Genomic DNA, 16178 nt, shown 5'->3' on the forward strand with positions numbered 1-16178 from the left:
TAACGTGTTAAGTTTCAGTTTAGTAACTTTAACAGTTTTCGAAATTTGGACGTTTTACATAAAAATCATCGGCGCCACCGGATTGAGCTAGAAACTTCAAGATTTATATTCCGATTCCTTTTTCGTTGTAATTTAATGGAAACAGCATACTGGATCTCACAAAGTAATATTTTGGTTGAAATTGATGACTTCGTGTTTTTGTGTCCTAAAAGTTCGGAAACAAGATAGGTTAAGTAAGTGATTAGATAAAGCTAGGATGTTTAGATTTAGGTAGAATAGAGATACGCTATAATAACAAAGATGTGAGAAATTTCAAAAAGGTAGCTATAAAAGTATAGTTGTAGCGTCTCTCCAATGGGCAAGTTGAGAGCTCATCTATTGCGTGCAGTACATCTAAAATAATTCTCTCTCCAAAAGTATTTAACCTAGCCACATTACAATTTTATTATAGAATCTTACCTGTGTGCTGATTCCACAATAAAATCGAGAGCTTCATTGGCCTTCAGCGAATGAAGCAATTAATTATATAGTAACAGAGTGGTACCTTACTAACCCAGTGGCTAGTCAGTCAGGCAAATGTTGTCGGCTGTTCCTTCAGCGGTCCGCACCGCGGCTATATAAATATGAGCGTGCGAGCTACAGAAAGGCCCCAGTTCTCTTCTAGATTCATGTCAGCACGCATTCCGTGTCGGAAGCAGCATCGCGTTTGTGCAGTTGCCAGGAACAGCCTTGGATGCCATATTATGTAACTCGGTATGCACGTAACAATGAGTTCGTTTTGGGGTAAAGTGTTAATTACTGAACGACTCGAGTGATTTATTCTCAGTTTGAGTGTGTCGTATTTTCACGTGTCGCTGCAGGACAGACTTTCTACCATTACTAGCGTGGCGTTTGATGAGTATTAACACCAAATTTTGGCGAGCATTCACTTTGAACATTAACATCGATAACGATTATTGAACAGTTTCGTTATCTAACGATAATAGGATCCGCGCAATAGACTCTGAACAGTTCTGATAGTGCAATAGCTGATATGTGTAATCATTTGTCTAGAATTTCACGCTTTATCGTTTTCAGAATATAGTGAAAATTGTTATAGTAAACTGCATTTTCTATGAATCCCAGACACCATCCTAACTCCTCAAAGTAATGAACTTCAATAATCAACAACTTCTATTCTCCATCAGAGTGGGCACAGTGACCTCTAATTACAGGCATCACGTTTTTGCTAATCACATTCTGGTTGCCAACATTGTAGTTAGAGAGCCTGTGTTGAGAACGGCAACAAATAATAGGAACAATAATAACTAAATTTTCCACCTGCCGTCCCACAAGGCGTCCGGTTACCTTTGATCAGGTAGTATACCACACTCAAAACGAGCTTGTAAATAAGGCTTAGAGATTATGAGTTCACTGAAAAGCCTTTTTTTCATATCATTTGGTTCATAGCAGCAATTTTCTGTTCAAATAACGCCATTCAAGACTGTTTGCAAATCTTGGCGGGCAGTTATATTAATTCTTTTCGGTTTCTTTTTACTTCCATGTTAAGCAAACAATCGGTACTTGCGCTGACAAGAGCGTGAGTATGTGTTAAGAAGTGTAAGATCACCGTGTAAGTAGGCTGTTTAGGTTTTTTTATTGGTAACGCCACGTAGGGCTCTATATGAAAATCACTGACTGTGCTGTGTGCAGTCTGAGGCTGGTCGGCATTGTTGAAATAGTCGCTATTGTAGTGTTAGGGAGTTGGCTGTTAACAGCGCGTAGCGTTGCGCAGTTGGAGGTGAGCCGCCAGCAGTGGTGGATGTGGGGAAGTGAGATGCCGGATTTTTGAGAGCGGATGATCTGGACGTGTGTCCATCAGAAACAGTACATTTGTAAGAATTGATGTCATGAACTGCTATATATATATATATATATATATATATATATATATATATATATATATATATATATATATATATATATATATTATGACTTTGAACACTATGAAGGTGAATACATTGTTTGTTCTCTATAAAAATCTTTCATTTGCTAACTATGCCTATCAGTAGTTAGTGCCTTCAGTAGTTAGAATCTTTTATTTAGCTGGCAGTATTGTCGCTCGCTGTATTGCAGTAGTTAGAGTAACGAAGATTTTTGTGAGGTAAGTGATTTGTGAAAGGTAAGGGCCATTTTTTTGTAGGGATTATTCAAAGTCAGATTGCGTTGCGCTAAAAATATTGTGTGTCAGTTTAAGCACAGTCATTTACAATTTTCTAAGGGGACGTTTCAACCGTAATTTGTATTTTCCTAATTTCCCTAACTACTGAAAGTAAACGACAGTGAAAGCTTTCCACTTACTGTATTAATATATCCCTCAGTCGATTCTAGATGACTGAGCTCTCTTTCCCTTGTTTCATAAATGTACACGAAACTTCAAACAGAAACGTTCCTACCTGTCCTTGATGTCATGTCAAAAGCTTTCACTGACACGGAATGAAGACAGATTTGTGGAGTTCTGATTCGTGAAGTGCAGTGGGCATCGACTACTCACATATTGATTAATTTGAACTCTGCCACCTGATTATTCTGTTATCCTTTACATCTTCAGACAGGTCTGTAATCAGAAGTGGTTGTTCACAGACATAAGCAAGTGGAAAATATCACTAGTTTATCTAGTGTTTACGAATTGAGATAACAAATCGAGTGCACCTGCTAATATAAAGGTGTTGCAAAGCTGGACCACAGTAGCTGCGATGATGTTGCGCCTCCTCCTCGCGGTCCTGTGTCTGGTGTCTTGTGGCCTGGCCGCTCCCCGGCCGGTCAGGGTCAGGGCCAGAGGGGACGGCCGGATAATCGGCGGCACCTTCACCGACATCGCCAGCTACCCGTGGATGGTCTCCATGCAGATCAACGGCCTCCACTACTGCGGGGCGTCCGTCATCAGCAGCAACTGGGTGCTGACCGCCGGCCACTGCCTCTACGGCGCCAACATCGCCACCTACAGTGTGAGGGCCGGCACCACGACACGCGAGAGCGGCGGCGTCGTGTCCGCCGTGTCGTACGGCGCACTGCATGGCTACTACGATCCCAACACGATTGACTACGACATCTCGGTGCTGCAGGTGAGTGCGATCTACTTCCTAGCACTGCCCGATTCACTTACTGTACCGGCTCTGTTGCACAGAATGTAGTGGGGAGAGATACTGGTTATAACAGTGCAGCATGGTAACAGTTATCAAGTGAACCCATACTGTTAGTTAGTAAAAAATGTTAAGGAACGAAGTTTTTATGCCTTGTAATAGAGTAAGGCAATTTGTACAAGTACATGGCACAACGACTAATACTGGTTGCTATGAGGGGCAGTCAAACGAAAACCGAGCACCTGACACATCAGGACCATGTAATGGTTCCGTTCAGAAATAATCACCACACACTTATTTCACTGGGAGATGAGAGATGATCAATTCCTATCTCGTAGAATCTGGTCATCTGCTGGCGGATTCACAGCAACACTGTTTCACTCCCTCGTCCTACTGAAAGCGATACTGACTGTACGGAGAATGTAGTAATGTTCTCAACGAAATCGGTCAAGTGTAGCCTTCGTTGTATCAGATTAGCAGTATGGGAGCTGGTGTTATTGTGCAAACATTATGACAGCATTTCTACAGCCAGAGGGCAGACGGCAAAGCCAAAAATCACAACATACCACATCCCCACGCCACGGAAATCTAAAACAGTTGACACAGGCTCCGGTAAGATAATGACGACCTTCATCTATGATTGCAGTGGCTCTGCTCGTCAACTCCCTCGAACGTGGGACCCCAGTCAATGCACACCACAACGAAGACACTTTGCAGAACCTGCTGTGCACCATAAGGTCACAAATACCAGTGTGACTGTCGGACGCAGTTATCCTGTTTCTTGATACCGCGTGCCCCCACGCTGTCGATCGGTTGAAGTGTTCAGATGTAATCATCCTGTTGCACCATAATGCCTACCTCCACACTGCAAGGCTTCGCTTCAGCTATGTCCGCATCTCGTGCTGTAGTGGCTAGTGTTGCTGCCTCTGGGTTCCATGGCCCGGGGTTCGATTATCGGCCGGGCTTGAAATTTTTTCTCCTGGGGGACTGGGTGTTTGCGTTGTCCTCATCATTTCATCATCACCATCAATCGTGACAGTCGCTAGATTGGACTGTGTAAAAATTGGACTGTGTAAAAAATGGGACTCTCTACTGGTGCTGATGATCGCACAATTTGGGGCCCCACAAACATCACTGGGTGTTTGTGTTGTCCTCATCATTTCATCATCACCATCATTCGTGACAGTCGCTAGACTGAACTGTGTAAAAATTGGACTGTGTAAAAAATGGAATTTCTACTGGTGCTGATAACCGCACAATTGGGGGCCCCACAAACATCATCTTCGCTTCAGCCATTCAGTTAGGAAGCGCTGCAACTTCGTCCCTACATCTCGGATCTTTCACCAAGTGATTTCAACATATTTGACGACCTGAAGAAAGTCAGGGGTGGACCTCAGTTTCAGACAGACGAGGAAGGGCATAAGAGGGTCTTGGTCTGTCAGCAGGCAACTACTTTCTACGGAAAAGGGACCTGATGGCCCCGTCTCCCATTGTGATGAATGTCTCAATGCGTATGCTGATTTCTTTTGAATGGTACTGATACGTGGTCCCATTGCCGTGGGCGTTACGTTTTTATTTGGCTGTGACTTATACTTTGACGGGAGGGGCGGTCGTAGGGTGCATCCTTAGGATACAATGTTTGAATACTTACATTATATATCGTCCACTCAGTTTAACATCAGAAAATGACTCTCGTTATCTGAAAAACAAACGCTATTAGTATTCGCCAAGACAGAAGGCTATAGTTCTTGCCCAAGTAACTTGCACCTGTAGCTGTTAATTTCCTGCCAGTCCTGCCACAGATACGGGTATAATTATCCAGCCGCCACCCTAAGTTAATTCTTCAGAATACATTAACAAAGCCCAAAAGCATAATCTCTCGGATAAAGGGTCAACATTTAACAAGCTTACCAATAAAATAACTTACCAATAAAATGACTTAAAGTTGCACTCTGTCCGATTACTTATTTTGGGTCATTAGTCTTCCGACTGGTTTTATGCGGACCGCCACGAATTCCTCTCCTGTGCCAACTTTTTCATCGCAGAGTAGCACTTACAACCTACGTCCTCACTTATTTGCTGGATGCATTCAAATCTCTGTCTTCCTCTGCAGTTTTTACCCTCTACAGCTCTCTTTAGTATCATGGAAGTCATTCTCCCTTTTCTTAACAGATGTCCTATAACCCTTTCCTTATCAGTTTTTTCCACATTTCCTTTTCTCTCCGATTCTGCGAAGAACCTCCTCATTCCTTACCTTATCAATCGATCTAATTTTCAGCATTGGTCTGTAGCGCCACATCTTAAATGATTCGATCCTTTTCTCTTCCGGTTTTCTCACAGTCCATGTTTACTACCATACAATGCTGTACACCGGATGAACATTCTCAGGAATTCCTTCCTTAAATTAAGGCCTATGTTTCATACTAGTAGGCTTCTCGTGGCCAGGAATGCCATTTTTGGCATTTGCTAGTCTGCTTTTGATGTCCTCTTTGCTCCGTTTATCATTGGTTATTTTACTGGCTAAGTAGCAAATTTCCTTAAATTGATCTACTTCGTGACCATAAATCTCGATTTTAAGTTTCTTGCTTTTCTCATTTCTGATACTTCTCATTACTTTCGTTTTTCTTCGTTTACTCTCACGCAATATTCTCTACTCATTAGACTGTCCATTCCATTCAGCAGATCAAGTAATTCTTTTTCACTTTCACTCGGGATAGGAATGTCATCAGCGAAACGAAAGACTGAGATCCTTTCACCTTGAATTTAAATTCCACTACTGAACCTGTCTTTTATTTCCATCATTGCTTTTTCGATGTACATATTGAATAGAAAGGGCGAAGGACTACTTCCCTCTCATACACTCTCTTTTATCCGAGCACTTCGTTCTTGGTCGTCCTCTCTTACTATTACCTCTTGGCTCTTGTACATATTGTATATCACCCCTCTCTCCCTATAGATTACCCCTATTTTTCTCAGAATTTCGAACATCTTGCACCATTTTAGATTTTCGAACGCTTTCTGCAGCTCGACAAATCCTATGAATGCGTCTTGATTTTTCTTTCGTCTTGCTTACATTATTAACGTCAGAATTGCCTCCAGTGTTTTTATGTTTTCTAAATCTTAACTAATCGTCACCTGGTATATCGTCAATTTTCTTTTCCATTATTTTGTGTTTTGCTCTTGTCAGCGACTTGGATGCATGAGCTGTTACACTGATTGTGCAATAACTCTCGCACTTGTCAGTTTTTGCAGTCTACGGAATTGTGTGAATGAAATTTCCCGAAAGTCAGATGGTATGTCCCGAGACTCATGCATTTGCACACCAACGTGAATAGCGTCCGCTTATCACCACCTTCTAAAATCCTAAAGGAAATCTGGTATGAATAACTTACTAGGACGAATTACTAACCGCTATCAGAAATTTCTTAAAATACAACACTTAACGCTTTTTCATCACACAGCCTGGTTATCACTGCTTTAGAGGCTACTGAATCAGTTTTATACAGCAAGCACCAGAGTAAAACATATATCAAGATACTACCTCGTATATTTGGGCCATACAACATTAACGCCCAGTATGCACAGTAGTAGCAGGTTCACGAACTCAAGACCCAGAGTCAAGTTAATTATGTTAGTAAGAGCCCCTATCATACCAGACGAGCCACCTTTGAGTTCTGCAGTCAGGATGTGTACCCAGTCTCGGAGTGGGCGCGCTCTCGAATACAGCCTAGATCGAAGAAGCTACTTAACCCAATGGAAGAAACGCCCCGTTTGTATTTCATATTCCTTGGAATTTCGTGTATCATCACTTCATAATAGATTTTCCCTTACTGTGAGCTCCACTGCGCTCATATAATACTCGAAGGTATCAGAGATAACAACGATTCATAAAGTTCTGGGAGCTAATCCGGATTCCGGTGGAAATGCAACCCAACAAAGTGCTGCAGACCACGGGGCCAAGACTCAGATCACTAACAGCGCGACACACTACCCCTAGTTCCGCAGTTTAACCGCCGCCGCAGTTTAACTTGAAGATAGTTCCCTATCTTCAAGTTCGTAGGTTCACAACAGGTTGCCAATCCCGGACGTTCCAGTCACTGTCTATAGCAATCGATTATAGGTGGCACCACTGCATGGTGCCAAAGATCCTACTAACAGCTAGAGAGGGTCCCAAAGTGTCACTACACCAAGGTTATCAGTAATTTAAACAGGTATTGTCACTCACATAATTAACTGAAAAATATTGATCTCATACTCTTTAGTTCTTGATTATCGGATTAAATGTAAATTTTAAATAAAGTACTTATTCCTTCCATTTCTTTCTTTTACTACTTCCTTTATCCCGCATTGCGCAGGGTCGGCAGGGTTAAGTATGGGTTTGGCATGGTTAATTTTATGGGGTTACCGGATGCCCTTCCTGCCGCCACCCCATACCCCCAGGACGGAATTAGTGTACCCCAGCTGTCTGCGTCTAGTGTAAATTGTGTGAATGTGGTTTAAATGTCTGCGAGTCGTGTAACCTGGGAGGATGTGGAAAACCGCCTAAATGCCACATCCAGGCTAGCCGGCACACCGGCCGTCGTCGTTAATCCGGCGGGCGCATTCGATCCGGGGCCGGCGCACCTACCCGAATCCAGGAAGCAGCGCGTTAGCGCTCTCGGCTATCCTGGCGGGTAAAGTACTTATTCCTTCCATAATGGAGTACATAGTATATGATTTTTGGCATGCTGGAAACCTTTCATTGCGTTTGTGTCAGGTTTTATCAAACGGTAACATACTCTCAGGTAACATAAGCCATCGGATAACGCAATTCACTTATGCAGACGGCGGTAGTATCGCGTACACAAAGGAAAGAAATGCAGTGCATTGGCACAGCTGTCATATGTAACCAGGTTATGCATATGAAAAGGTTTCGGACAGTATTATGGCCGGACGACGGCAATTAACAAACCTTGAACGCGGAACGGTAGTTGGAGCTAGACGCGTGGGACATTCCACTTCGGAAATCATTATGGAATTAAATATTCTGAAATCCACAGTGTCAAGAGTAGGTCGAGAATACCGAATTTCAGACAATACCACTCACCAAGGATAACGCTGTAGCCGACGGCCTTTACTTAACGACCGAGTGCAGAGCAGCGTCGTTTGTTTAGAGTTATTAGCGCTGACAGACAACAAGCAGTACTGTGTGGACTAACCACGGAAATTTATGTGGCACATAGCGCGAACGTGTCCGTTAGGCACAGTGCGAAATTAGGTGTTAATGGGGTATGGCAGCAGACGACTGCCTTTGCTAAAAGCACGACATCACCTGCAGTGCCTCTCCTGCACTCTTGACTATATCGGATGGACGCTAGACGACTGGAGAACCGTGGTTTGGTCAGAAGAGTTCCGATGTGAGGTGGTAAGATGTGATATGGTTCGAGTGTGACTCAGACCCCTCATAGCCTTGGAGCCAAGCTGTCTAAAGGCATTGTACAGGTTAGTGGTGCGTCTATAATAGTATGGGCTGCATTTACGCGAAATGGATTGGGTCCTCATGTCCTACTGGACCTATGTAAATGGCTATGTTCGACCACTTTGAGAACTTTTTCAGCCATTCAACGATGGATTTTTCATGGATAACGATGAATCACACATCACCAGGCCATAGTTTTCCTCGATTAGTTTGAAGAAGATTCTGTAAGATTCGAACGAATGATTTGGCCACCCAGATCACCCGACATGAATGCCATAGAGCATTTATGGGACATAATCGAGATGTCAGTTCATGGACAACATCTTGCATTGCCAATACTTCCACGGTTATGGACGGTTATAGAGGCAGCATGGCTCAATATCTCTGCAAGGAACTTCCAGCGATATGCTGAGTCCATGCCACATCGGGTTGTTGCACTATGCAGGGTAAAAGAATATCCAACACAATACTAGGAGGTATATTCAAGAGAGATGTGGAGATCTCTAAAATATTGCCAAAATATAGACCCATGTTTATCCTCTGTCTCTCCCTCATAAAGTCACGATCGAACTCTACGAAGGAACCATTCTAACATAGCGCTGCACCATTTCCTCCACCTGTTTCAAGCCGAAAATAAACTGGGCCAATTATATGTACCCAACTTCCATCCACAATATCCACAAGGATACTCCGCCCTCCTGCATCACAGCTCAGTCTAAACAGGAGTCTCAATTTTTAGGGGGGTCGAAACAGAACTGACACGGCTTTCTGATAGCACATTCAGTTTTATAACTGCAAAACGAGTATTGCAAGGCTAAGGAATGCGATCGCACTACACTTCATCTATGAGCCCAAGTGAGAAAATACCAGTTTTTGGGACTAGTGGTTAGCATCAAAGTGAAAAAATCGATGTCGAAAAGATCTCCACTTCAGTAAATGAAGAAATTATACTTCAAACTTAATTGGGTGCAACAGGGCTCGAAATGCTGCCTTAGAATTGCTAATTCAGCTGTCAGATTGGCATGGCTTTGCAATCACATGTAATACTGTGGGGAGGGGGTAGGTAGGGGGGCATGGCTCCCCTTGTTTTAATACCAGACTATCAAGATTCAATTGCACTGGGTGATTCGTGATTGCTTTGTGAGGTTCCCCTACATTAATCTCGTTCAATGCTGACCCAGGCTGCACTTTAACCTATTAACAACAAAAAATATGACTCTGAAAATACGTTTTATCATATGCGTAGTAACGCCTGTCAACTTTAAAAAATTGTAGGTATGCAAATAATGTCATAAACTGATTAACATGATGAGGTATGCAGTTTTATAAGCAGTTTTATTGGCGCCATATCTTAAATAAGCATTTTTAAAGTTTCTTCCTGATCCTTCACTTTGAGAAGTATTAATCAGTTAAATTTTTGCTGCTTTTTTGTTAATAATCAATAATAATTTCTGAGACTGTAGGACATAAAAATGGCAGTTGTAGATCCTTGCCCACTCTAGCTACATTTCTGTAGACGCCCATGCGCGCTCCCATCATCCCTTAGGAAAAAAATGCTTGTTGCTGTTGTATAACAAGAAATACACATCTTGTGCCCACAAGAAATGATTTTTTTGTGTGTTACTTGGTGCGAAACAGTCTGCAGTAAGTGGAAATGTTGTACACTTACTACTTAAAATAAACAAAGCAAACTGAGCAGGGACAGGAATATGGGTAATGCAAACGAACCAATCCGAACTGAACTCGGGCATAATTGCTATTCAAGTTGTCCAGTGATTGGTGGATTATACCAAGTCTGACCAGCTGTTGATGTGACTTACATTTTATTCTGTAACTAACACACGTGAACAGAGGTGCGCCATTACATATGTGGTCGATTTCACTGCTGCTGCTCTTAAGGAATATGTTGTGGAGGAAAATGTGGTTTTCGACGATATTCCTCCACTACGCTAATTTTAACACAACGATATTGGTATCCGTATGTAACAATATGTGAGAGCTATGTTGTATTCCGATTCGACGCTGAATGAGTAACTTTTCGAAGGATCTACAATAAATCTATGCTCATGCCTTTTCATTTAAGAGATTTTTCGGTCTTACTATGTCTAGAAGCCCTAACTCAGTCATTAGAAATAAAATATTTGCTATCAGTGATTGCATTAGGGACGGTGAAAATGTTACAGAGCCACAATATGCCCTAAGTCCGCTTCCCGGCGACAGATGGGAAGCAGTTTGTTACAGTTGGCTATGGTATAGCAATTTGCCTCGTTTGCTGAGCATGGCAGTGTGTGGGGCAACTTGTTACAATTCTCTTCAGTGTGACATTTATTGGGAAGTCTGGCATTATTTGTTATGTTGTAACAACCTGCTCCACGTCACCTGTATGGAAACATATGGGAGAACTATTCGCTACAATTTATTTAACATTTATCTGTAATCAGTGACGCATGATGTAATTTGTTGCAATTTCGTTTCATGCTTGCCCGTAACTGTTGGCGTAGAGGGTAACTAGCTAGTTTCGTTGGATGATTATCTGTAACTGGCGAAATATGAAATAAACTGTTACAATTTTACTTGTGTTACTTGTAACTTTAACAGTAGTGCTAATATCGATTTTTAGTTGGTTGGTTGATTCGAGGGAGGGGACCAAACAGCGAGATCATCGGTCGCATCGGATTCCGAAAGGATGAGGAAGGAAGTCGGCCGTGCCCTTTCGAAGGAACTATCCCGGCATTTGCCTGAAGCGATTTAGGTAAATCACGGAAACCCTAACTCAAGATGGCGGAAGCGGGTTAGAAACGTCGTCCGCCTGAATGGGAGTCCAATGTGGTGAAAACTGCGCTAATTCGTTTGGTCTAACAATTCTCATAGCAAAGTGCCGCTTAACATGTAGTTAGATCAGTAGTGCCAATTTGCATTCCAAGTGTATTTCTTACCGTTATGCAACAACTAAGCTATAACAGTAGTGCCAGGTTTGTTTTTTACTGTTATAGAAAAAATTCTTCACGTACTTTGATAAATAATATACGTCATTTTTCCCCCAAAGATTGTATTTTAGTTCACATTCAGAGATCTGTTTGGAACCTTCGCCATCATTGTCTTTGAGAATGCAGTGTTTATGAAGCTAACGTGTCATACAGAGTATATTTCAGAGTGACGGTTGGGAATTATGATAGCGCTTTTGTTATGTATGTAGATAGTTCATCCATTCTGAGAATCGAGAGTGTCGACCATTTTTGCCTTTTGTCGACATTGGTATTTCAAAAGTCTCAGTCCCAGAGATTCGAAGATTTTCGATAATGTTTTATCATCAGTAATATGTGTTGTACAATCAAGCAGGTAGCAGGCGACCATTATTACACTGTGCGGTGCCTCTGCATTCAGGCTAACTTGATCGCCATGGTAAAAGTCTAATATCAGGCAGGGAGTGCGGAACTAATGCATTCTTTAATTTCAAATCTGACGTTGAATAACAAACGACAAAAGTAAATTTTTCGTGTGTTATTATTAAAAATTTTACACTTCTCGGATTTTTTTTCTTTACTTGTACTTTGAAACCTTGCTTCTCGCCAAATTTTCTGATTCTATGCCAACGGTAAGTACGCTATAGGTTTGGATGAGAGATTTAGCGAGTATTACAATATGTGACCTAAATGGCACCAGCTTTTGACTGTCCTCACTTAAGCTTAATTCTATTACCTTAATTTTATTGTCTCGCCGAGAGTACGTAGACCTCAGTATCTGGCATAAATTACAACTTGGTCCGTCTACCGTTTCGTGATGGAAAGAGGCGTTAACAGAATGAGGAACAGACCGAGACAGATAAGAAAAGACAAACACTTTTTTCTGTCGTATAATAGCTACAAATTTACAGTTTCAGGATTTCTCCTTTAGTTGTACTGTGAAACCTTGTTTCTTGCCAAATTTCATGATTTGGCATCAGAAATTACCTGTAGGTTTTGATGAGTGAATCAAACAATGTAACATAGACGGCCTTAGCTTATGACTACAATGACTTAAAAGCAGCCCTTAGTTGCGGTGGCAAGAGACTGTAGGCCTTAGGCATGACATAAAATTCAACTAGATACACCCTCCCATTCGTAAGAGAAAGGGGACGTAACAGACGGACTAACAGACAGTCAGACTAGAATTCAGCGGAAATTTTTTCCGATCGGTATATTTACAGTTTTCGCGTATTTTTCTTCGTTTGTACTGTGAAGTCTTCTTTTTTGCCAAATTTCATGATTGTACGCCAACGGGAAGTACTCTAATGATTTTGCGAGTGTTAAAATATGTGCTGTAAATGGCGAATTTTTTGTTTGCATTGATTTGAAGATTCATTTTTTACAACGCCAATGGGCCACAGACATCAGTGTCCAACACTAATTAAAACTTTACAAGTTTACGCGTTCGTGAGAAAAAGAGTTTTTAAGTCGGACAGAGATAAATACAAAAAAGTGATCCTGTAGAGGCTCTGTTTTTACCTACTGAGGCACGGAACTCTAAAAATTTTAAATTTGTAAAAGAAATCATCACTCCCATTTGACATTAGACGCAACACTGCACTAGCTACGACGAAATAAATCATCGATCGAAAAGTGTGACTATTTGCAGTTTGTTTAATCTTTAATCATGACTATTTGCAGTGTGTTTAATCTTTAATCAGTCATATTAGAATCTAATGTGTCTTCAAAATTTCATTAACAGTTGTTTACTGGCTCATTGTGTTACCCGATGTCCTCTACGCACATATTCTGAAATTAACGAACTCTTTGTTACGCTGCAGGCAGCCACTCCTCTGCCCATCGGTGGCAACATACAGATCGTGGGTCTCCCTGCCCAAGGCTACGACCCACCAGGCGGGCTCGCAGTCACCATCACTGGCTGGGGAGGCACAGCCTCCACGGGGCCGCCGGCGCCGCCCACGATGATGAAGGTGGACATCACCGTCATCGACCGCGCCAGCTGCGTGGCCAGGTTTGGCGTCACCGACCGCATGATCTGCGCCGGCGAGGCCGGCAAGAGCACCTGCTACGGCGACTCCGGCGGTCCGCTCGTCAGTGGCAGCACTCAGGTTGGCATCGTCTCGTGGGGAAGGGAACAGTGCGAGTCCGATGGAGGCGTCTACGCTAACGTCGGCAACCTCCGGTCCTGGATCACGGCTGCCGCTGGCGTCTGATCAAGTTCTCTCATTCTATATAAATTAATGAACAGGTTGCAAAATAACCAGTTGTCATACACACTCAGAGGTTCTCAAATTTCAGTCTTGTATCAAATATGCCTTTAAGGTGTATGTTAAGCATTACTAGCATCAAATAAAGGATATTATCTTTAACTTGGAAAGTACTTTAATTTTTCTCAATGATTTCTGGGAGTAGGTGGCAGGTAAATTACAGTGGTAAAATGTGATTCGACATAAACAGCGACGTCGTATTACTGCGATACCTCTCAAGTGTGAAAAGGTATACGTAACTTTTCGCTGTTGTATTCCGAGGAAGTAACTGGACACACTTCGGCTTAAAATGGTTTTGGGTAAAGTATAGTCGTCTGGAAAGCGAGTAACGTCGCTTGATAATTGTGCAGTTGCTATGTGTGTCTTGTATTAGAGCTGGTAGGTACCGCGATGTGCTCGTATAAAGATGACTCCGCTGGATACGTAAGGTCACTGCTTTATTCAGCCATGGAATCAGTTTTGCCAAAGTAAAGACACCGTAAACCCCTATGATACTGTCGATCACCGATTAACATGACTCATATAAATCGTTGTTTCTAAGCTCCAACAGAAGTTTATTAAAACTTCTTCCGTCTGAGTCATGACAAATATATGATTTTTCTTTATAACATGCATTTTATTTTAGTCACTTCTAACATAGCCATTCGTATGAAAATGGCGCGAACATGGCCACTCGAAAGCTTGGGTTTCGTCTACTTACGACACATTCTCTTCTAATGGCCCATTATGTGTTGTATATATACCATTTTGACATGTTCTCTCATATTTGATATATCTATAGTACTTCGAGCCATACACTTTCTCCTTATTGTATACAGTTTTACATATCATATAGATTCAGTTTACTCACATTTAATTTTTTTGTTCCTTCAGCTTGCCTTGGCGTTCAAAAGTGTTTCAGGACTATCAATTAGATTAAATGCATATGAGATACGACTTCAAGCTACTTTATTAACAAGTGGATTTAGTTCTTATGAAATGTGTTTTTATACTGTATGTTCACTCTCAGTTGCTCGTTATCCAGCCAGTGGCTCATTTATCAGCAGATACGTACAGCCTGATCTGTACTGCAGCGGTATTAGTGGATCACAGGAAAGACAGAGCACAGAGCGAGTAGTAATACGTGTTCGTAACTTCAAATGGTTCAAATGGCTCTGAGCACTATGGGACTCAACTGCTGTGGTCATAAGTCCCCTAGAACTTAGAACTACTTAAACCTAACTAACCTAAGGACAGCACACAACACCCAGCCATCACGAGGCAGAGAAAATCCCTTACCCCGCCGGGAATCGAACCCGGGAACCCGGGCGTGGGAAGCGAGAACGCTACCGCACGACCACGAGATGCGGGCTGTTCGTAACTTATCGCAGTTATTTGAAAATCTCTCGTCGCTAATAATTCCTGCTGGTGTAATCAGGGAGATGCAGCATTCTTAACACATTTTGCCGTAACTCGGGGTCTCGCACATTATAAGCTCAGAACTCTGTCATGAAACAGCTGTCACACTTATACGCAAATAAATTCATCATGTATTGGTCTGCTATTACATGTCTATAGAGATAACATTAGGTGATTTTCTCTTAACTTTCTATGGCGTGTGTAACTTCTTGAACGAAACTGTTGGCTTGCATTGCAGCTCACTGAAAATCTCTGAAGGGATGCTGTATGAGAAACAATCAAATCACTCATTTTGTGAATCTATATTTTTCAATCTTGGTAACTATAATCACACTAAAAATTAAGATGTAACTTTCACTGTCACGTTGAAACGTACTTCTTATATCGACAATAAACGGACATCCATCGGCTCATGAATTTACTGGTCTTATTTCTGACGATGAATGTAGATACACGGTTTCTGATATGAGAGAGGGGAAAGAGGAATGGAGATAGTGCGATTGCGTAACGTACAGTGTCACATTTTCTGGAAGTTCCAATGTGTAAGCGCAGATATTGTTATATGTGGAACGTTAATATATACACATATCAGTATGTTTATTGTTTTTTTATCTGTGCCAAACGGTCTTGCCACAGACACATCACAAATTTTTCGACCTCATCTATTCTGCACGATCGTAACTGCACCACTAAACGGACTACGCCTGTCAGTATGGCCTACCCATTTTGCTTCCACACATTGACAACTGACTTGCTGCTCAAGGGAGAATACGCCCTATTGGCTTGCTTTTGCCACATGTACTTGGAGTTACTACCCAACCAAAAAACATACTATTTGTATTAGGTATATTTATCAGTCTGCAAATGACGTAAATGCTGTTGTAATGTTCTTCAATATACTGCCCTCAGTCACCATTAGAAATATCTGCAACTACACCTGTTACATACTGTATTAATGACGAGAAAT

The 16178-nt window shown here is 41.9% G+C and overlaps 1 protein-coding gene across 2 annotated transcripts in view; it reads left to right on the forward strand.

The window, feature by feature from the left end:
• The first annotated feature begins 2705 nt into the window (after positions 1–2705).
• The window catches only part of LOC126262899 (trypsin alpha-like), a 268739-nt gene continuing 255266 nt past the window's right edge, over positions 2706–16178 (forward strand). The window contains exons 1-2 of one of the 2 annotated variants that reach the window (XM_049959796.1): positions 2706–3104; positions 13367–13516. In XM_049959796.1, the coding sequence (XP_049815753.1) occupies positions 2736–3104; positions 13367–13516 (519 nt within the window). In that variant the 5' untranslated portion in view covers positions 2706–2735. Of the gene's footprint in view, positions 3105–13366; positions 13916–16178 lie in introns of those variants that run through there. The other variant, XM_049959794.1, reaches the window with a different exon arrangement.

The sequence above is a fragment of the Schistocerca nitens genome, chromosome 6 (genome assembly GCF_023898315.1).
Source record: "Schistocerca nitens isolate TAMUIC-IGC-003100 chromosome 6, iqSchNite1.1, whole genome shotgun sequence".
Lineage (NCBI taxonomy): Eukaryota > Metazoa > Arthropoda > Insecta > Orthoptera > Acrididae > Schistocerca > Schistocerca nitens.